The sequence below is a fragment of the Coregonus clupeaformis genome, chromosome 13 (assembly GCF_020615455.1).
Source record: "Coregonus clupeaformis isolate EN_2021a chromosome 13, ASM2061545v1, whole genome shotgun sequence".
NCBI lineage: Eukaryota > Metazoa > Chordata > Actinopteri > Salmoniformes > Salmonidae > Coregonus > Coregonus clupeaformis.
In genome coordinates, this window is record NC_059204.1 from 36,868,958 (window position 1) to 36,890,558 (window position 21,601).

General features: G+C 46.7%; 1 protein-coding gene across 13 annotated transcripts in view; it reads right to left on the reverse strand.

Moving 5' to 3' along the window:
- LOC121579916 (RNA-binding protein Musashi homolog 2) overlaps positions 1-21,601 on the reverse strand; it is a 322,000-nt gene that overhangs the window by 221,134 nt on the left and 79,265 nt on the right. For all 13 annotated transcript variants that reach the window (XM_041894908.2, XM_041894901.2, XM_041894902.2 and 10 more), the window contains exon 6: positions 14,111-14,203. In XM_041894908.2, the coding sequence (XP_041750842.1) occupies positions 14,111-14,203 (93 nt within the window). The remainder of the gene's footprint in view (positions 1-14,110; positions 14,204-21,601) is intronic.

Genomic DNA, 21,601 nt, shown 5'->3' on the forward strand with positions numbered 1-21,601 from the left:
TCCTCCATACACAATCTTTTCAGATTCTTGATACCATTCGTCTGCGCTAGGGGCTGTTCCGAACACAAGGACAGGGGAGGATGAAGACATACAGTACTGTAGCAGTGGTGTTGATAGATAAAGTAACTTGGGGTTCAAGATCGCGAGGCCCCATCCTCCCCTGTCCTTGTGTTCGGAACAGCCCCTAGCGCAGACAAATGGTATCAAGAATCTGAAAAGATTCTGTATGGAGGAGTGGTTTTCAATGGGGTTAAAGTCTGGAGACTGAGATGGCCATGGAAAAATTTAGATTTTCTGGTCAATTAATCTATGTGGATTTTGATGTGTGCTTGGGGTTATTGTCTTGCTGGAAGATCCACTTGTGGCCAAGTATCAGCCTCCTGGCAGCGGCAAACAGGTTTTTGGCTAAAATGTCCTGGTACTTGGTAAAGTTCATGATGCCGTGACCTTAAAGGGCCACAGGACCAGTGGAAGCAAAATAGCCCCATAACATCAAAGATGCACCACCATATTTTACTGTAGGTATGAGGTACTTTTCTGGTTATGCTCAGTTTATTTTACGCCAGAAGCATAACCAGAAAAGTACCTCATACCTACGGTAAAATATGGTGGTGGATTGAAGTGCACATACATAACCCACACACACACATAGGACTATACACACCTCCCACAAACACACACACACACACACCCTGGGAGCCCATACGTTTCCAGAGCAGGCAGCCTGTGGTAATAAAGGGCAGATGCTCCCTGGTAGGGCTGATCCGAGGCTGGCTGGCTGGCTCCCTGGTAGGGCTGATCCGATGCTCCCTGGCTCCCTGGCAGGGCTGATCCGATGCTCCCTGGCTCCCTGGTAGGGCTGATCCGAGGCTGGCTGGCCAGCTGGAAGACAGCAATGATGGGCCCGGCAGGATGCGTATCCAAAACAATATGAGGTTCACCCACCAGTAATAAAGGAGGGAAGAGAGCCATCCTTCCGGTTCACTCCCCATCAGAAATAATTACCCCGGGATAGGATTTGGGAGCCCCATGTAGGGTTCAAAGTTAGTCAACTTGAAACCCTGCGTGTGTCTAACAGAGCTCCATGTGCCACTCCCGCTGTGACTGTCAATGTGGCCCTGATCTAAAGGTAGGTAGGGCTGAGAGAGGAGAGGAGGCGGCTCAGGGTCCATAGTTTCAACCTAGAACCCAGCAGGCGTGTTTACCCTTTAGACCTACAGGATCATTCTCTCTCTCGCTCTACACACAAACACACACACACACAGTGGACTCTCTTCATCGAGAGCTAACTTCACACAAAGCACATAACTCAAAACACTGATTAAAACTGATGGGCTGCTACAGGCCTCCTCCTCCTCATCCCCCTTCCTCCTTCTCTTTCATCTTCAGAGCTTTTGTCCTCATGGTTACAATTTTAGTATGTCTAGTGAATCTGAAGCACTGGTATTGAAGGCCAGATAGAAGACCTGCTCTTTATGCGGAAGCTTCATTCCATTCGAAGATGCCATGGTCCAAAAATGCATTCTAATTGGTTTCGCTAACATTCAGGACACAAATACATTACAGTGCATCCATATTTCACATACCTCCTTCCTTTGTCTTATCTGGCAAGTTGCAACATCCTGGCGCTGTAGCCCTGGAATGTGAGGAATCTGCAGGTGTCTTCAAATACTCTCTCATGGCCCAGTGATTCTATTAGCAACACAATCTGTCAGGGCAGGAGTTGAATGGCCCCGTCTGCCTTTATATTAATTTGAAACAATCTCAGTCTTTGAGTCCTGTCCTACCTTGTCAGTTATTTCTTTATGGTGTGCTCAGTTTAGAATTTCAATGAGAGCATGACAATTCTGAACATTCATTTTCTCTTTGTGTCCTTCCTTTAAAATTCCTTTCAGCACTGGGAAATGTTAAAATGACCGTTTTATTTTTTTCCTGGCTGACATGAAGTGCTCTTAAAGTTCAGGAAAGAGCACATTTGGTCTTACTGCTGAAACCCTGGCCTAACCCTGGCTTGACTCTGCCAAATCACTGGCCCAGAGGCACACAAACACCTTCAACCAAACCTACGCGACCATGTTACAAATGTGCCAAAGTAACCATGCCCAGTCATTCCTATACAGCTGTCTTTGAAAATATATAAGATGGATTTTGAACTGTATCGTTTTTACCCTTTAAATTTTCATAATCAAAAAAGCTTTTTTCCATTACCCTTTAGTCGACTCCAATACACCTATAGACCTAGGTGTAATAGTAAATGAGGACTGGATCCTTCCCAGGGACACTAAATCCCTTTGGTAAATCTAAAGTATGTTGTTGACATATCTACTCTAAAACACTGGCCTCTTCCCCCTGACACTGCTCAGCGTTCAACACCATAGTACCCTTCAAGCTCATCACTAAGCTAAGGAGCCTGGGACTGAACACCTCCCTCTGCAACTGGATCCTGGACTTCCTGACGGGCCGCCCCCAGGTGGTGAGGGTAGGCAACAACACATCTGCCACGGTGACCCTCAACACAGGGGCCCCTCAGGGGTGCGTGCTCAGTCCCCTCCTGTACTCCCTGTTCACCCACAACTGCGTGGCCACGCACGACTCCAACACCATCATTAAGTTTGCCAACGACACGACGGTGGTAGGCCTGATCACCGACGATGATGAGACAGCCTATAGGGAGGAGGTCAGAGACCTGGCAGTGTGGTACCAGGACAACAACCGCTCCCTCAATGTCAGCAAGACCAAGGAGCTGATCATGGACTACAGGAAACAGAGGACCGAGCACGCCCCCATCCACATCGTAACGGAGCGGGACGAGAGCTTCAAATTCCTCGGTGTCCACATCACTAAGAATCTATATTGGTCCAAACACACCAACACAGTCATGAAGAGGGCACGACAATGCCTCTTCCCCCTCAGGAGGCTGAAAAGACTTGGCATGGGCCCTCAGATTCTCAAAAGATTCTACAGCTGCATCTTGACTGGCTGCATCACCGCATAGTATGGCAACTGCTCAGCATCCGACCGCAAGGCGCTACAGAGGGTAGTGCGTACGGCCCAGTACATCACCAGGACCTCTATACCAGGAGGTGTCAGAGGAAGGCCCTAAAAATAGTTAAAAACTCCACCCACCCAAGTCATAGACAGTTCTCTCTGCTACCACACGGTAAGCGGTACCGGAGCGCCAAGTCTGTGACCAAAAGGCTCCTGAACAGCTTCTATCCCCAAGCCATAACACTGCTGAACAGTTAATCAAAAGGCTACCCGGACGATTTACATTGACCCCCTTTACTATTTATTTTTGTATATTTTTTCTTGCACTGGTTCTATGCATACTCACTAGTCTCTACCCATACACTCACATACTACACTGACACTCCAACACACACACACACACACACACTACATACGCTCACACACACATGCATATTGACACCACACACAGTCACACATAGACACACTTTCACACACTTTACATATGCTGCTGCTACTTTGTTTATTATATATCCTGATTGTCTAGTCACTTTTACCCCTACCAACATGTACATACTGTATTACCTCAATTACCTCAACTACCTCGTACCCCTTCACATTGACTCAGTACTGATACTCCTTGTATATAGCCTCGTTATAGTTTTTATTGTGTTACTATTTCCTTTTTTATTTAGCAAATATTTTTCATACTTTTTAACTCTGCATTGTTGAGAATGGGATCGTAAGTAAGCATTTCACAGTAAAGTCTACACTTGTATTCGGCGCACTCAAACCTCTATAGTGTAAGGGTAGTCACTGCTTCAGATGTGTAATACCACAGAGGCTTCATTAGGCCTTTGCATTTAACCACAGTAGCGACAGACAGACAGACAGACAGACAGACAGACAGTACCTTTCCATGCAAGGAGAGGAGAAAAAACAACATGGACATTTTCCCAGTGCTTTTTTTACCAGGGCTGAGCGTGGGAGGTAGTCATCCCAGGAGGCAGCTTGTAGTTGTGTACTTGGATGTGTGGCAGAGAGAGAGCGAGAGAGAGTCTTCTCTGTACAGGTAGACCAATGGGACTGTGCTTAGTCAGCGTGCCCTGCGTACAGTCAGGAGTTTCCCTCTAAAGCTGCCATCAGCAGCCTTGGAATATGAAGAAAGCTTTTTGATAACACCACCTTGCTGTTAGAGGATATGAGGGTCAAATATGCAGGACGCTGCAAAAAATACCACAGGCATGAAAGTACAGTGGTTCTCAAGGCCCAGGTGGACTGTAAGGCAGGCAGTTACACCACAATGTGTTTCATGTGAAGCCCCCAGTTTTCACTTCCTCCTTTACAGCAGGTTGTTCAGTGAGTACATGGCCTAACTCAGTCATTTCCTAAAGCACTCCAGCAGTGGAATGGAATGTTGCCTTCGACAACCCGCTGTTAGAGAAAACCGTCTCATGATGAAAAACATTTTTTTTTTGCACAGCCCCACACTTAATAGTAGTGGTACATTTGGGAAAGAGGTGGTTTCACATCTCTTCAGAAGCCTGTCAGATGTGAGGTGAAATATGACACCGTAATTTTGTTTCTCATTTGGCTCTGCCTTGGCAGTGATTGCCGTGGCAATGCGGGGCCTGTCACTCAGAGGCCAGAGCCTGCCTTTGTGGCTCTCGACACCACTCTCCAAATATCACCTATCACGGCAGCCCCCTATTTAAACACACACACACGCTCCACCGAGGGAGAAAAACACACACACTACCGCTGCGGCCAAAAGAGCCTTTTCGGGGGATGTATTAATTTCCGAGCGTGATCTTGGCAAGTGCCTCCCTCGTTTAAAGATCAAGTGGCCCCAGAGTGGAAAGTTATTAGCGCCCCTGGGCTTATGCTTACAGGTTAATGCACTGCATTCATGGCTGTGAAATTCCATATATCTGAGGAAATAGGCCTTTTTCAGGGCTAATCGCTTCCTGGGCCTGTTTCTATGGGTGTGTTTTCCCACCTGGCCTACAGCTCCACACAGAGCACAGCAGAGAGCAGGTTGTGGTTTGCCTGGTTGTTTAGGAGCTCTGATAGTCACAGGGAGGAGGATGCTAGGTGGCAGATGAGTTCTGACAGCTCCTTTGACAACGTGCTCAACCCACCAGCCGTTTGAAAGGCTGCTGTAGCCTCCCTCCCGCCTCACACATCCATTTCCTCCTTCCTGACACAACAGCACAGGGAAGATTGCTGCTGCTGCTGCTGCTTTCTGCCTTGACCAGAGTTACCCCAGTGAGCAGGTGCTGGGAATCCCATCCAATCACAGGCAATCTTCTTTAAACAGATCGTTCTTTAAGCAGCACAACTGGGGCCTCTACGTTCCATCAGCCATTGACATAATGAGTCACTGTAACGCAATCAAGGCATTCCTGGCTTATCCAGGGGGAGCCATTTCAGGGAGGGACGCCGGGAGATAGTCTGCACTGACGCACCTCCACAGTGTCAATCCCCCATGATGCACTGATCTAAAAGCAGAATACACCACAGAGCTCCATCGGAAACTAGATAGGTAGGTAGCTAGGGCCTACAGAGAGTGAGGTATTTTGGCTTGTGAGCACTAATTTGAAAACTACTGGCTGAAATTATACAAAACCTTTATGATGCATCTTTAACACACCCTCCGTTATATGACCGATCTCATCATCACAGGAAAAATACTAGCTGAAAAATGCTGGAGGAATAGAAGTCAATTCTCCTGTGGGTGTTAAACATTGGAAACATTGACAAGCCACTGGGCAAATGAAGGTCAGAGCGGATATTAAATAATTTGTCTAACTGGGCTTTTTCCTCTGTCTGTCTGTCTGTCTGTCTGTCTGTCCCTGCAGCAGTAGCAGGTTTAGGGTCAGTTATTTTCCATTGCTCTGCTCTGTCTCAGGCCCTAACTACAAGTGGCTGCAGGGAGATTAAAGAGTCGCAGTCAAGCCTTGCATGCTGCAGACGAGAGCTCATATGGACCTGATGTTGGCTTATACCAACCCAGCTCTGACCAGCAACAACACTGGAGCTGTGTCGTTCTGGCCTACTGCTATACGGACCACAGCCTGGAGGGAGAAATCCAACACAGTGCTGAATGGAGAGTTTAGGCCACATACTGTAGGCAAATGTTCAACTAGACTCTTAGAGGTGAGATGAGATGCAATGGGGTATGGAAATGTAATGCAAATGTCCACCTGCTGGTGTGTGACTGGAGAGAAATTAGTTACTGTGATATCACTGAAGAGATGCAGGCACTGTATGTGTCACAGAGGATGTCTCCTGCATATCAAAGCCTTGAAAAGCAAACTGGTTTAGAACTTAATAAAGACAAATACAGGATTATACAGTGAGGGAAAAAAGTATTTGATCCCCTGCTGATTTTGTACGTTTGCCCACTGACAAAGACATAATCAGTCTATAATTTTAATGGTAGGTTTATTTGAACAGTGAGAGACAGAATAACAACAAAGAAATCCTGAAAAACGCATGTCAAAAATGTTATAAATTGATTTGCATTTTAATGAGGGAAATAAGTACTTGACCCCTCTGCAAAACATGACTTAGAACTTGGTGGCAAAACCCTTGTTGGCAATCACAGAGGTCAGACGTTTCTTGTAGTTGGCCACCAGGTTTGCACACATCTCAGGAGGGATTTTGTCCCACTCTTCTTTGCAGATCTTCTCCAAGTCATTAAGGTTTCGAGGCTGACGTTTGGCAACTCAAACCTTCAGCTCCCTCCACAGATTTTCTATGGGATTAAGGTCTGGAGACTGGCTAGGCCATTCCAGGACCTTAATGGGATGTAGCTCAGTTGGTAGAGCATGGCGTTTGCAACGCCAGGGTTGTGGGTTCGATTCCCATGGGGGGCCAGTATGAAAAAAAAAAAAAAAATGTATGCACTAACTGTAAGTCGCTCTGGATAAGAGCGTCTGCTAAATGACTAAAATGTAAAATGTAAATGTTAATGTGCTTCTTCTTGAGCCACTCCTTTGTTGCCTTGGCCGTGTGTTTTGGGTCATTGTCATGCTGGAATACCCATCCACGGCCCATTTTCAATGCCCTGGCTGAGGGAAGGAGGTTCTCACCCAATATTTGACGGTACATGGCCTTCATCCCTTTGATGCGGTGAAGTTGTCCTGTCCCCGTAGCAGAAAAATACCCCCAAAGCATAATGTTTCCACCTCCATGTTTGACAGTGGGGATGGTGTTCTTGGGGTCATAGGCAGCATTCCTCATCCTCCAAACACGGCGAGTTGAGTTGATGCCAAAGAGCTTGATTTTGATCTCATCTGACCACAACACTTTCACCCAGTTCTCCTCTGAATCATTCAGATGTTCATTGGCAAACTTCAGACGGGCCTGTATATGTGCTTGAGCAGGGGGACCTTGCGGGCGCTGCAGGATTTCAGTCCTTCACGGCATAGTGTGTTACCAATTGTTTTCTTGGTGACTATGGTCCCAGCTGCCTTGAGATCATTGACAAGATCATCCCGTGTAGTTCTGGGCTGATTCTTCACTGTTCTCATGATCATTGCAACTCCACGAGGTGAGATCTTGCATGGAGCCCCAGGCCGAGGGAGATTGACAGTTCTTTTGTGTTTCTTCCATTTGCGAATAATCGCACCAACTGTTGTCACCTTCTCACCAAGCTGCTTGGCGATGGTCTTGTAGCCATTCCAGCCTTGTGTAGATCTACAATCTTGTCCCTGACATCCTTGGAGAGCTCTTTGGTCTTGGCCATGGTGGAGTTTGGAATCTGATTGATTGATTGCTTCTGTGGACAGGTGTCTTTTATACAGGTAACAAACTGAGATTAGGAGCACTCCATTTAAGAGTGTGCTCCTAATCTCAGCTCGTTACCTGTATAAAAGACACCTGGGAGCCAGAAATCTTTCTGATTGAGAGGGGGTCAAATACTTATTTCCCTCATTAAAATGCAAATCAATTTATAACATTTTTGACATGGGTTTTTCTGGATTTTTTGGTTGTTATTCTGTCTCTCACTGTTCAAATAAACCTACCATTAAAATTATAGACTGATCATTTCTTTGTCAGTGGGCAAATCAGCAGGGGATCAAATACTTTTTTTCCCTCACTGTAAGTGTCTTTCATGTTGTAATACTGCAATATCACAACCATCAAAAGGCTAAACTTGAAGGATTTCATATATTACTTCAATACAAACATTTCTGCATGATCTAAAAAAACTCCAGTAGTATGTTGATGTTTTTATCTGATGCATTTTAGCAAACAAACAATAACTCAAAAAATCCCAAACAAAGATTTCCTCCAGTGCGTCCCATATTTACTGGTTGGGAAGCGGGATCTAAACGTTGTTGTTTGCGTTCACTGGGGCAGGAAGCTTGGCAATGCACTAATGGACATCAGCACTGTTTTTATTTGGTACGCCTGAAAAACTCAAATGATGTTATTAAATGTAAGCGCTTGGGCAGGTATGCTAAATGAACTAATATGGAGTCCTGGATGCAGCCGTTATGGACAGTCACGCATTGTGGTTTTTCTGCCATTTACAAAATCTCAATGCACAACGAAATGTCAGCCATGATATTAGATTACCGGAGCGCCAGAACAAATTTCCTGTCACTAACCAAGGCATCCTTTTTTCATTCTTTTTTTGTTGCATTTTTTCTCTCATCTGCTTCCTGTCAGAGGAAGTCAGTGTGTGAGAAGAAGGCCTGGTGCTGAACTGAGGGACAGGGAGATGGCACAAACCACAGGCTTTCATACTGTTGTGTCCTCCTGTTCACCTACAGTATTGTACCCTCTCTCCCCTCAGTGTGTGAGTTTAGTCCCTGTCCTAGGGGAGCAGTACCACAGGATGTGTAGACAGATATTCAGCTAATCTTAGAGAAATTGAAAATGTTTCTGACAGAGATCTCAGGTTCAAATGCCCCGGGGACCCTCCCTCAGTCTGACCCTATGACCCCACCTAACCCTCCTGCAGACCCATCAGCTCAATGGCAGTGAGCATGTTAAGAGTCCAGAGTCCTCCTCCTGGTACTACAGTAACTGGCTTCAACCCAGTAGGACATGGGAACCGGGGCAGAGGAGGACATTAAGGCCTGATTGTGACAGCCCACTGGCTTGGAAACAACTGCAGGCTAGGGCTGATGAAACCAAGCACCGGACCCCCAGTCAAACCACCACAGCACAGAACACAGTGAAGGCCAGGGGGAACAAAGCGGCTAGCAGTTGTTTCAGCTTAGCCAAATAAGGACACTTTGTTTTGAGACGCACTCCAAGCCGATTACAGTAAACCAATGACTAAGCATAAGCCATCCCAGATAATTAGGCCCTTCACTGTGGTTAGGCTTTCACTGTAGTTAGGCCCTTCACTGTGGTTAGGCCCTTCACTGTGGTTAGACCCTTCACTGTGGTTAGGCCCTTCACTGTGGTTATGCCCTTCACTGTGGTTAGGCCCTTCACTGTGGTTAGGCCCTTCACTGTGGTTAGGCCCTTCACTGTGGTTAGGCCCTTCACTGTGGTTAGGCCCTTCACTGTGGTTAGGCCCTTCACTGTGGTTAGGCCCTTCACTGTGGTTAGACCCTTCACTGTGGTTAGGCCCTTCACTGTGGTTAGGCCCTCTCTGGCCTGGTCTCTAGTTCAAATCAAATCAAATCAAATTGTATTTGCCACATGCGCCGAATACAACAGGTACCTTATAGTGAAATGCTTACTTACAAGCCCTAAACCAACAATGCAGTTTTAAGAAAAAAAGTGTTAAGTAAAAAATAGATAAGTAAAAAATTAAATAAGCAGTAAAATAAAATAACAGTAGGGAGGCTATAGACAGGGGGTACCGGTACAGAGTCAATGTGCGGGGGCACAGGTTAGTCGGGGTAATTGAGGTAATATGTACATGTGGATAGAGTTAAAGTGAATATGCATAGATAATTAACAGAGTAGCAGATGCGTAAAATTATCCGGGTAGCCATGATTAGCTGTTCAGGAGTCTTATGGCTTGGGGGTAGAAGCTGTTAAGAAGCCTTTTGGACCTAGACTTGGCGCTCCGGTACCGCTTGCCGTGCGGTAGCAGAGAGAACAGTCTATGACTAGGGTGGCTGGAGTCTTATACAAATTTTAGGGCCTTCCTCTGACACCGCCTGGTATAGAGGTCCTGGATGGCAGGAAGCTTGGCACCAATGATGTACTGGGCCGTACTCACTACCCTCTGTAGTGCTTTGCGGTCGGAGGCCGAGCAGTTGCCATACCAGGCGGTGATGCAACCAGTCAGGATGCTCTCGATGGTGCAGCTGTATAACTTTTTGAGGCTCTGAGGACCCATGCCAAATCCTTTCAGTCTCCTGAGGGGGAATAGGCTTTGTCGTGCCCTCTTCACGACTGTCTAGTGTGTTTGGACCATGATAGTTTGTTAGTGATGTGGACACCAAGGAACTTGAAGCTCTCAACCTGTTCCACTACAGCCCCGTCGATGAGAATGGGGGCGTGCTCAGTCTTCTTTTTTTTTTCCTGTAGTCCTCAATCATCTTCTTTGTCTTCATCACGTTGAGGGAGAGGTTGTTATCCTGGCACCACACGGCCAGGTCTCTGACCTCCTCCCTATAGGCCGTCTCATTGTTGTCGGTGATCAGGCCTACCACTGTTGTGTTGTCGGCAAACTTAATGATGGTGTTGGAGTCGTGCCTGGCCATGCAGTCATGGGTGACAGGGAGTACAGGAGGGGACTGAGCACGCACCCTTGAGGGGCCCCCGTGTTGAGGATCAGTGTGGCAGATGTGTTGTTACCTACCCTTACCACCTGGGGGTGGCCCGTCAGGAAGTCCAGGATCCAGTTGCAGAGGGATGTGTTTAGTCCCAGGGTCCTTAGCTTAGTGATGAGCTTTGAGGGCACTATGGTGTTGAACGCTGATCTGTAGTCAATTAATAGCATACTCACGTAGGTGTTCCTCTTGTCCAGGTGGGAAAGAGCAGTGTGGAGTGCAATACAGATTGCATCATCTGTGGATCTGTTGGGGTGGTATGCAAATTAGAGTGGGTCTAGGGTTTCTGGGATAATGGTGTTGATGTGAGCCATGACCAGCCTTTCAAAGCACTTCATGGCTACAGACGTGAGTGCTACGGGTCGGTAGTCATTTAGGTAGGTTATCTTAATGTTCTTGGGCACAGGGACTATGGTGGTCTGCTTGAAACATGTTGGTATTACAGACTCAGTCAGGGACATGTTGAAAATGTCAGTGAAGACACTTGCCAGTTGGTCAGCGCATGCTCAGAGTACATGTCCTGGTAATCTGTCTAGCCCTGCGGCCTTGTGAATGTTGACCTGCTTACTCACATCGGCTACGGAGAGTGTGATCACATAGTCATCCGGAACAGCTGATGCTCTCACGCTTGCTTCAGTGTTGCTTGCCTCGAAGCGAGCATAGAAGTGATTTAGCTCGTCTGGTATGCTCGCGTCACTGGGCAGCTCGCGGCTGTGCTTCCCTTTGTAGTCTGTAATAGTTTGCAAGCCCTGCCACATCCGACGAGCGTCGGAGCCGGTGTAGTACGATTCAATCTTAGTCCTGTATTGACTCTTTGCCTGTTTGATGGTTCGTCGGAGGGCATAGAGGGATTTCTTATAAGCGTCCAGGTTAGAGTCCCGCTCATTGAAAGCGGCAGCTCTACCCTTTAGCTCAGTGTGGATGTTGCCTGTAATCCATGGCTTCTGGATGGGGTATGTACGTACGGTCACTGTGGGGACGACGTCATCCATGCACTTATTGATGAAGCCAGTGACTGATGTGGTGTACTCCTCAATGCCATTGGAAGAATCCCGGAACATATTCCAGTCTGTGCTAGCAAAACAGTCCTGTAGCTTAGCATCTGAGTCATCTGATCACTTCTATTGTTATGTCAGGCTGTAATTCAATATGAGGGCTGCCACTGGCCCCTTATTTAATCAAAGGTCTCCTACCAGTTGTTTGCTTCTTGATGGTAAGTGTTTTTAATAGCTGCATTCAATGTAAGAACGATTACAAATCTGCCGATGCAGAGGTCTCACATAATGGTATTATACCAGGAAAGATGTGTTTATTTTGAACAAAATCACCCCTAAACTTTTCCACAGGATACAGACATACCTGTTACTGGGCCTTATGTGAACCTAATGCATAAATCCTACATGAAGCCAGTACAGTATGTTTAGCCCTCGACAGACAAAGACAGTAGAAATGTGCTGCCTCAGAGGAACTGAGAGGAGAGATCTTGTCGCTGTCAGTCACACGTGGGTATTGGGATACATGTGAATTTGTGCTGGGGTTTTGGATAGGTGCACTTTTACTAATGATGACAGGTGGGAGAGAGTGATGTGTGTGGAAGCTGTCAGTTCCCTTCCTCTCCCTGTATCCTACCCTGTCAGAGGCTGAGAGAGGAGAGGAGAGGAGAGGAGAGGAGAGGAGAGGAGAGGAGAGGAGAGGAGAGGAGAGGAGAGGAACAGAGAGAGATCTTGCAGTGACCCCGGTGTGATCACACCAACTGTTTCGACACCTTATCCCCACAACAACTGCCACCTCCGCTGCCTACATCCTGCTAATTGGCCTATGTCGCCTAGACCTGAACACACACACATACACAGCACTTTGCCCAGTCCACACAAACACAGAGGCCGCACCCAAAGACAATTCCCAGGTAGCTAGCCGAGTGTGTTTACCTGAGTCCTGAGCTGCAGTGGTACAGAAGATAATCTCTCTCTCTCTCTCTCTCTCTCTCTCTCTCTCTCTCTCTCTCTCTCTCTCTCTCTCTCTCTCTCTCTCTCTCTCTCTCTCTCTCTCTCTCTCTCTCTCTCTCTCTCTCTCTCTCTCTCTCTCTCTCTCTCTCTCTCTCTCTCTCTCTCTCTCTCTCTCTCTCTCTCTCTCTCTCTCTCTCTCTCTCTCTCACTAAAGCATTCTAGACATGTACATCCCAGACATCTGAATGACGAGCCCTGCTGCCACTGCTGTTCTAGACATGTACATCCCCCCTCCTTCCCCCTTTTCCCCCCTTCTCCATCCTTCTGTGGAAGAGAAACTAAATTAATTGGTTTTCCTTCTCCGAGTGACTCCTAAGAGCGCAGCGCGTGTGGTGATAATGGCGGGTTGCATTGGACAGCCAGGTTATTTAATAAATGGTGGGATGCGTGTCACAGAGGGGATGCAGCAGAACACACACAGACACCATCAGCCAGCCAGCCAGGCAGAAGAGACAAGCCACTTCCTGCCCACCTCCCCTTCTAATAACACCTAGGCTAACAACTCTGATTTCCTCCCTTTCTATGACACACACACACATGCACGCACACACACACACACACACACACACACACACACACACAGAGCGACTCTCTCAATCAGACTGATTTGTTTGTCTCCAAGTGATTCAGGATTCCTTAATGAGGGAAAAAAAACGTTGCATAATCAAGTCAATCATGTCATTCAATCAAGTCGACATTTGTGTTGAGCCCTTTTCAGTCTCGATGATTACAACCAAGCCCGCTCTGAATATTTACTTGCTGCTCCACGCTGCTGGGCTCAGCTATGGCTTTACTGCTACTTCCTCCCCTTGCGAGTCATCTTTTTTGGGAATAACATTCCAGCTAGTGCCTGGGCCTGTGCTCCGCTCCCATACCCAGGAGCTAAATTACCACTGACCATAATTACCATGGAACTACATATCACTGGGGAGTTATACGGGCGTGTTAAAGGATTTACATTCCCATGATTGACTTGACTGGCCGTTCAGAAATACAGAGATTATATCACACACAGAGATGAGAAGTGCAGTACATGCTCAAAGGACAATTATTGAGGTCAAGTACTGAGCTGATATTGTAGAGGGAGAATCCTCAGTTTTACACAAGGTGACCTTGAGCTGAAATCTAATATGAATATGTATCTGAGTACAGTGGGTGAGAGAGGGCACTATGGATGTAATGCTGACATTCTCTTGTAGTATGTTTGACTGTGTATTTGCATGTCCACATCCACTACACTCAGAATGGACTGGGAGGTTAGTCATAGACCACAGCATGGGAACTGCAGCACGGGTCAGCGACTGAAAACCCTCCAACCCACACTGACATGGTTCGCCTACTACCAAACCATACAAGGGAGGAACCCAAAATGATTCTCCTTACCTTCCCAAACTGTTCAAAATATTGCTTCACATCTTCCACTACTGTGTTGGCTGACAATCCGCCCACAAATATTTTCTTTGTTCTTGTGACCATCTGGAGAGAGAAAGGGAAAGAGGAAAGATATGGGTGATCAGGCTTCAAACGCATCACAACACCTTTAATGTGAGTCCAAACATAAGATCAGCTTTAGACTGGCCCCTCCACAAGGGATGAAAGAGTTAGGGAGATAAAGTGAGAGAGAAGAGAAAGAGGGAGACAAGGGGCCTCTCTATTCTCATGGTCAGATGTCATTTTGGGGAAAGCATTGTGTACACTCTTAGAAAAACGGGTTCCAAAAGGGTTCTTTGGCTGTCCTCATAGGAGAACCCTTTATGGTTCCAGGTAGAAGCATTTTTTGTTTCAGTTAGAACCCTTTTGGGTTCCATGTAGAACTCTCTGTGGAAAGGGTTTTACATGGAACCCAAAAGGGTTCTACATGGAACCAAAAAGGGTTATTTAATAAATGGGACAGCCAAAGAACCCTTATTGGTTCTAGATAGCACCTTTTTTTTCCAAAAATGTATGAGAGGGACCTTTTCCCCTTGCCTGCTATGAGAGAAAAGATAATACTTCTATGGCATGGTCTTTCAGATCTAATGTTGATGCAAACTCTAAAGGCACCCCCTAAAGGCACACTCTAACCTCGAAAACATAGCAGTGCTGCAGCCTGTGGTGAGAATCTGTCAAAGGGGAATGTTTTATTGTACATCTAACAATGTCATTTCAGATTGCACTTTACTTTAACAACCACTGCTATCTCTAATCAAAACATATTTCATTTAAACAGGGCAAAACAGAGTGTGGCACAATTAAAGCCTCCATTTCGTTGTTTTAAACACCACTGACATGTTTGTTTTTGCTCCACAAAACATTAAGGTACTTTACATTTGCTCCGAAACACTCAACACTTAAGACAGTCACAAATAAATACATAATTTATTATTTTTCAAAACACAATTAGCTTGTGCTAGAGGAAGGAATCAGAGTGCATTAAAGCCTCAATTAATTCCAAAGTAGCAGAAATATTAAGGATTATTACCCATGCCATCAGAAAGGGCAACATGGCACAGCTAAGTGCATTTGCAGCAGAGTGTGCACAGAGCATTTTAAAAACACAAGGAGTTCTGGGGGAAATAGGAAATAGTCACAATAAGATAAACAGTGTTAGAACACTGTTCCTTCTGAGATAATGAATGACTCCAACCTCATTACTCACAAGCTGTTACTGAAATGTGCAGAGAAATGATGGCACTCCTTAACATGGTAGTTCCACACATTCATGTATACACGAGTGCACGCACGCACACATACACGCCAGCACCGTATTTTTCCCCTTCCGGGCCACTGTTCTCAGGGCAGGCCTGCTGGTTTTGACTAGCAGAAGTGACTTTTCATAGCAGGTTAGGAGAACTTACGCAGCAGGTTAGGATTATTAACGTGGCAGGTTAGGATAATTAGGTAAAGGTTAGGAAAAGGGTTACAGTTAGCTAAAATGTAAAAATTGTCCCAGACACAACTGTAACATATCCAACTACAACCAGGCCTGCTCTGAGAACACCCTGCGTTTCCACTAATGCAATTCTGCTGCCGGGCCATTAGCATGGGGTCACCATGCAAATTGTGGCGGCAGGCTGTTGTGCCGTAGCCCAGGCTGGGGTAATGCAGCTGTATCCTCCCCCCTATCTCCTTCCCCCTACTCCCCAGGCCCCGAGCCTCCAGGGTTATCAGCCCCGCCGTCGCCACCAGCAACCACAGCCACAGCAGCTGGTGATAAAAGGCTATGTGGGTATTTGTCAACATCACTCACTTTTATCACTGGCAATCTTGGTAATAGAAACACAAGCCAGTGTTCATCTCTGCTAGCCCTCCTACATCTTTTACAGCTGTTTCACCTGCTTCCCTTGATAGATAATCTGACTGTCTTCCCCAGCCATTGTAAGTCATTTTCAGCGCGGGTGCTCCCCCAGCCTGTCTGTAGCCAGTTAAGTTTTTAGCGCTGTCTTTATACTTTCTGACAGGGCTGCCCAAAGGCTGATGGGATTTCTCGAGTCTTGGAACAACGCAATTACTTTCCCTATTTCTCTCTCCATGGTGACAACAGACAACAGGCCTCCCTCGCTTCTTTCTCCTCTCTAGGGAAATGGCTGCAGAGTGTTTGGTGTTTCCACTGAGTGACTAAGGAGGAGGAGGCCTGTTTGTGTGTGTGTGTGTGTGCGTGCGTGTGTGCGGTAGAATTCCAGTCAGAGCAAACAAGCTAGTTGTAAAAACCCAACAACTCTGACGGCTCGTAGAACAGAATGAATCTGCATAGAGCGAAACCTCCAGTGTTGTGAATGGGAGGCTAGCAGGACCTAGGGATGTGTTCCCTGTCCATAGGGATCACTGTCAATATGTCTAGCACACCCTGCAGTCAGTCTACAGAGGGCAGAGAGGAGCTGCAACCTTAACTTCCCCCTGACTCAACATGCACCAGGCCAGGCTGAGGACACCGACTGCAGCATCCAAGGACACACTTTCCCCTGCTATCATCCACGCTGTCTTTGACTACATTACCAGCTATGATATATTGTGTGATTAGCTCATTTCAAAAGGACTATTCCTAATCTAAAAAGCCGCAGAGAACCAAGATGAGACAGGGGCTGATTGGTGGGAGGTCGACTCTCCAGTGTGTGTGTGTTTGTGTGTGTGTGTGTGTCTGTATGACTCCCTTTCCTTCTCCCATCCAGTCAGCGCAGTGATTGAGAGGTGGAGGTGATGGAGGGAATTTTAATGTTATGTGTTTTAACAGGGAAATGGGTGGCTGTGTAACAGGGGAATGGCGGCTGTGCTGTACTGTTAATACTCAGGGATTTGTGGATTCAGCGACTGCAGTTAATATGGCAGACTTTCATTATTTGTATACATTTGAGGAGTTCTATGTGGGGCTCTGAACAGCGGGAAGGGAGACCGGGTACAGTAGCAGGACTGCTATAAGATATGACAGTTATGAAATACTGCACAGACAAGCCAGAGCAATTATTACCTCCAACTGTACAGCGAAAGTGGGTCGGCAGGTAGCCTAGCAGTTAGAGCTTTGGGCCAGTAACCGAAAGGTTGCTGGTTCAAATACCCCGAGCTGACAAGGTGAAAAATCTGTCGCTGTGTCCTTGAGCAAGGCACTTAACACTAATTTGCTCCAGGGGTGACGTACTACTATGGCTGACCCTGCAAAACAACACATTTCACTGCACCTATCCGGTATGTGACAATAAAATACATTATTATTGGGCCTCCTGAGTGGCAGTGCTAGAGGCGTCACTACAGACCCGGGTTCGATCCTGGTCTGTATCATAACCGGCCGTGATCGGGAGTCCCATAGGGCGGAGCACAATTGGCCCAGCGTCGTGAGGGTTTGGCCGGGGGGGCTTTACTTGGAACATCGCATTCTAGCGACTCCTTGTGGCGGGCCGGGGCGCCTACAGGCTGACCTCGGTGAACGGTGTTTCCTCCGACACATTGGTTAAGCGGGCGGGTGTTAAGAAGCGCGGCTTGGCGGGTCACAATATCCCTATCTGAAAAAAGGACCCTCCGATATTCATCTAAGATGCCCTGTATCAAAGTCAACTATAAACGCCAGAGGTTTCTCAAGGCAGACTTAGTCCAGAGCACAGCTACAGTAGCAGCAAGGCCCAGAGGAGGTCTGACAGTGAGGGGTTAAAGCTGGGGAGGGAGCCCCTCACTCTCCTCTCCATCAAACCCTTAGGGCTCAGGCTTAGCATCTACAGCACCACTTGATTCTGCTATGCTCCTGATTAACTGCAACAACTGATTTTCAGCCGAGTAACTTTGGCTCTTTTCTAAAATAAGGACACTTGTCTGACAACAAGCAATCCAGGCTAAAGCCTTTGCTTGATAAGAAAGCTAATCCCCCCCTTAATCACAGACAGTCTTGTGTACCTGCCATGATTATTTCCAAAGCTAGCTGATTACACCGCCACAAAAACTCCGCTATAGGAGACCCCCCCCCCATGACTGCTTAGACTCCCCATCCCCATTCCTACCCCAGCCACCTCTCACCCCAGTGTCTAAGATCATATAGCCAGTTCTGATTACAGAGTATGGTCCCTCATCATAGCCCAGCGCCTCTCAAGGCTACAGCTCACTGACACCGGGAGGGGGAGAAATCCTCCCAGTAAGTTGTGTGTCATTTCTCATGACAAGAGATAGCAGAACACATAAAAATAGAAAGGCCCATAGCAGTTAGTTGCTTTGAGCGCCAATTCATCTAATGGTAACAGGAAGATAGAATTACTGGCATGGAGAGAGACGCCGACTGGCCTTGTTGATGAGCGAGCGGGTGAGAGCACAGAGAGCATCTGTCAGAGCAGTGTAGACCTGATCAAAGCCCTCAACCCTGGGGACACATACACACTCAACACTCTATTACACCATGGCCAGCCCAGATAAACATGACATCTGTTATGTTTGACGACGAATTCAAGCAGAATATGTACTACTGCAGCTACATCAATAAAAGCTTTGTTTTAATGTGTGAGTGCATTATGAAAGGAAGAGGGAGAGAGAGAGAGAGAGAGAGAGAGAGAGAGAGAGAGAGAGAGAGAGAGAAAGTGAATAAAAGACAGGAAGACAGAAAGATTGAGAAATGGGACAAGAAGCAGTAAGTGTGAATTGCTCTGTGCTGGTGTTCTGTAGCTGGGAGGGGTGAGGATATAGAGGGAGCATTAGGCCAAGTTTCTCCTCTCTCCTCCTGCCCTTTTTAGAACTGGTCCAATCTCAGCTCTAGTGTGCATAAATAGATTACTAATTTGATAATTACAATACAATTAGGGCTGAGGAGATGAGAGAGGGAAAGATGCTTAGTGCAAATGCGGACTGACAGGCCCAAGAACTCAAGCCCAGGATTACACCAGCCATTTGCACAAGGACAGAAAACAAGTGCTGCCACAAGGGGACAGATAGGCTGGGACTGGAGAGAGAGGCTGTCAAGAGCAGGGTGCAGGCTAATGAAAGGCCTGGATCCAACTAGCAAAGACCTTTTCAAGCCCCGGTGCAATCAGCAATCTGATGCTAAAGCTTCAGGCCAGCCACCTCCTGCATCAAACTGCAATGCTGCTGCTCTACCAATTCATTCAGATAGCAGGCAGGCTGGCTGGCTGGCTGTTCCAAAATTTGCTTTTGAATAAGCGAGTCTAATGATATGAGCTGTTGTTGTTCACACAGGGAAAGTGATGAGAGTCTCAGGGAGGGAGCGGTGTGGAGACTGAGGGTGACACTGTGATTTAGTGCTTGAGAGAGGCCGCTGTGTGTAGATGGCGCCTGCTGAAAACGTAACGTTGTGTAGTAAACATGGTGAGGTATGGCTCAGGTCTCCTTTTTATCTGACGGATTAGCTGTACTTCACACTCTGCCTGTACAGTTATGAAGATTGATAGGAGCAGCTTATGGCTGATGATAGGGCCCTGAAGATGCATGGGCCCATACTCAACCAGAACATTCTCACTGCATTCCAATGAGCCACTGTGTGATTAGTAAAACATTAGTATCCCAATAACAGGCAAGTAAGACGAAGCGGCCAAATCCAGAATGTCGCTTAAGAGCTGTTCTGAAATATGAATGTTATGCTAATGAGATACTTGCTTACGGACATATCTTGAGTACTTGAGCAAGGGGAGTTATTACCATTTAACAAATTACCTAGACAATGAGGCTCAGAGCAGTATTCTAAAGTGACTGGGTATCTCTGCACCCTTACCTCCTTTACTGGCTATGACAGTTAGGAAACACAACATGCCATGTGGCTTCAGAGTACAGAGAGAACAGTCTGGTTCTTTTTTGGTCGTTTTGAATTAATATTTTAATGATGCACTTAAAACAAATATTCTAAACTAGCTGGCCTGAGAAGCTAGCCTGGTTGCCAGTCTCTTTAGCTAATATTCCAGTCCTTGTACTCTGTGACATGTGCCAAAGACATTGTGACAATTTCACATGTGACATGGAGTACAAGGAGTGGATTGTTAGCTAAAACAGACTGGCAACCAGGTTACTGAGAAGCATGACAGTCTAAGGGACTAGTACAGTAGGTAGGCTAAGAGAGATAGCACACTCCAAACCCCATGTCAGCGACAGTGTCCTGGTCCTCTTTCCCTCCCTGGCCCTCCCGTTTCAGACTCTGAGGCAGTAACAGTGTCAGGGACGCTGTCAGGCAGCCATGCGATGCGATTCGAGCAGCAGCACAAGGCTGGGGTTTTGGAGAGAACTCTGATAGCACTCAGTAAGGATCAATGTCCTGGAACACAACAGCATGTACTGTAGCTGGGGACCTGGGGCCGGTTGCACCATTACTTCGCAAAGCCCACCACTATGCACTATGCACTTTTTTTTAACTACAACTGGATTGTCATCCAACCGTTTTAAATACTTTAAAGCAATAGCCATGTGTGATCAACTATAATTTCAGCACCGTTATGATTGGGACAGCGTTATTGCACTGCTTTGAGACAAGCATGGGGACTCGTCATGATAAATCAATCAATGACAGATTTTTGTTTTCACGGAATCTACGTTTTGATATTTGGTTACAATTAAGCTGGGAAAATGTTAGCCAAATTGAGGTGAGAGTCTAGTTTGCTCATCTAACAGTGTTATCAGAACATTTTGCTAGCATGTTAGCTAGCTATGTAGACTACGCTAGCCTAGTAAAACAGGTGGATTATTTTGCTCTTCACTCGCGTAGTAGCCTAGGCTATATCCTGACTAAAAGCCCTCTGATAATCAATCAATTAGATGTTCTGTATATTTGGTTATTTGATCTCTGCCTGGGCAAATAAGTGGAGGTGGCAGCTAATCTATTAGTTTGCTAATATCTGTTCTCCCGAGTGGCGCAGTGGTCTAAGGTACTGCATTGCAGTGCTAGCTGTGCCACTAGATCCTGGTTCGAATCCAGGCTCTGTCGTAGCCGGCCTTTCATGAAAGAAGATAGTCCCAATTTAACACCCAGGCGTAGCTCATAGAAGGGCTACGCCCAGGTGGTGCAACAAGTCACATTATTTGGTCCGGCATTGAGCGCATTTTACAGTTACAACCCACTTACGACCAACTGGTGCAACAGGCCCCTGAGGACTCAAGCACCACAGCAGCATTGTCTTACATCAAAGAGCTTTACTGCATTGCGTAGGAGTGACGCCACCTGACGTAAGACAATGCCACAGCAGAGCACCGCAGCCCCTCCAGGCTATAACGGTTATATAACTGTTATAGCCATTACACTGCCTGATTAGCCTGATTGACTATTACGTTTAGACCTATGTTGTGAAGTGTACAGATATTAACAGAAACACCTTCAGGACACACAGTAAAGAATGCTTTGTGATGTACAACAGTAAGCGCTGAGCAGCCCCTAGCCAGGCAGGGGAGGTGCCCCAGACAGAGGCCCCTACTGCCCCTTGTCTCCAC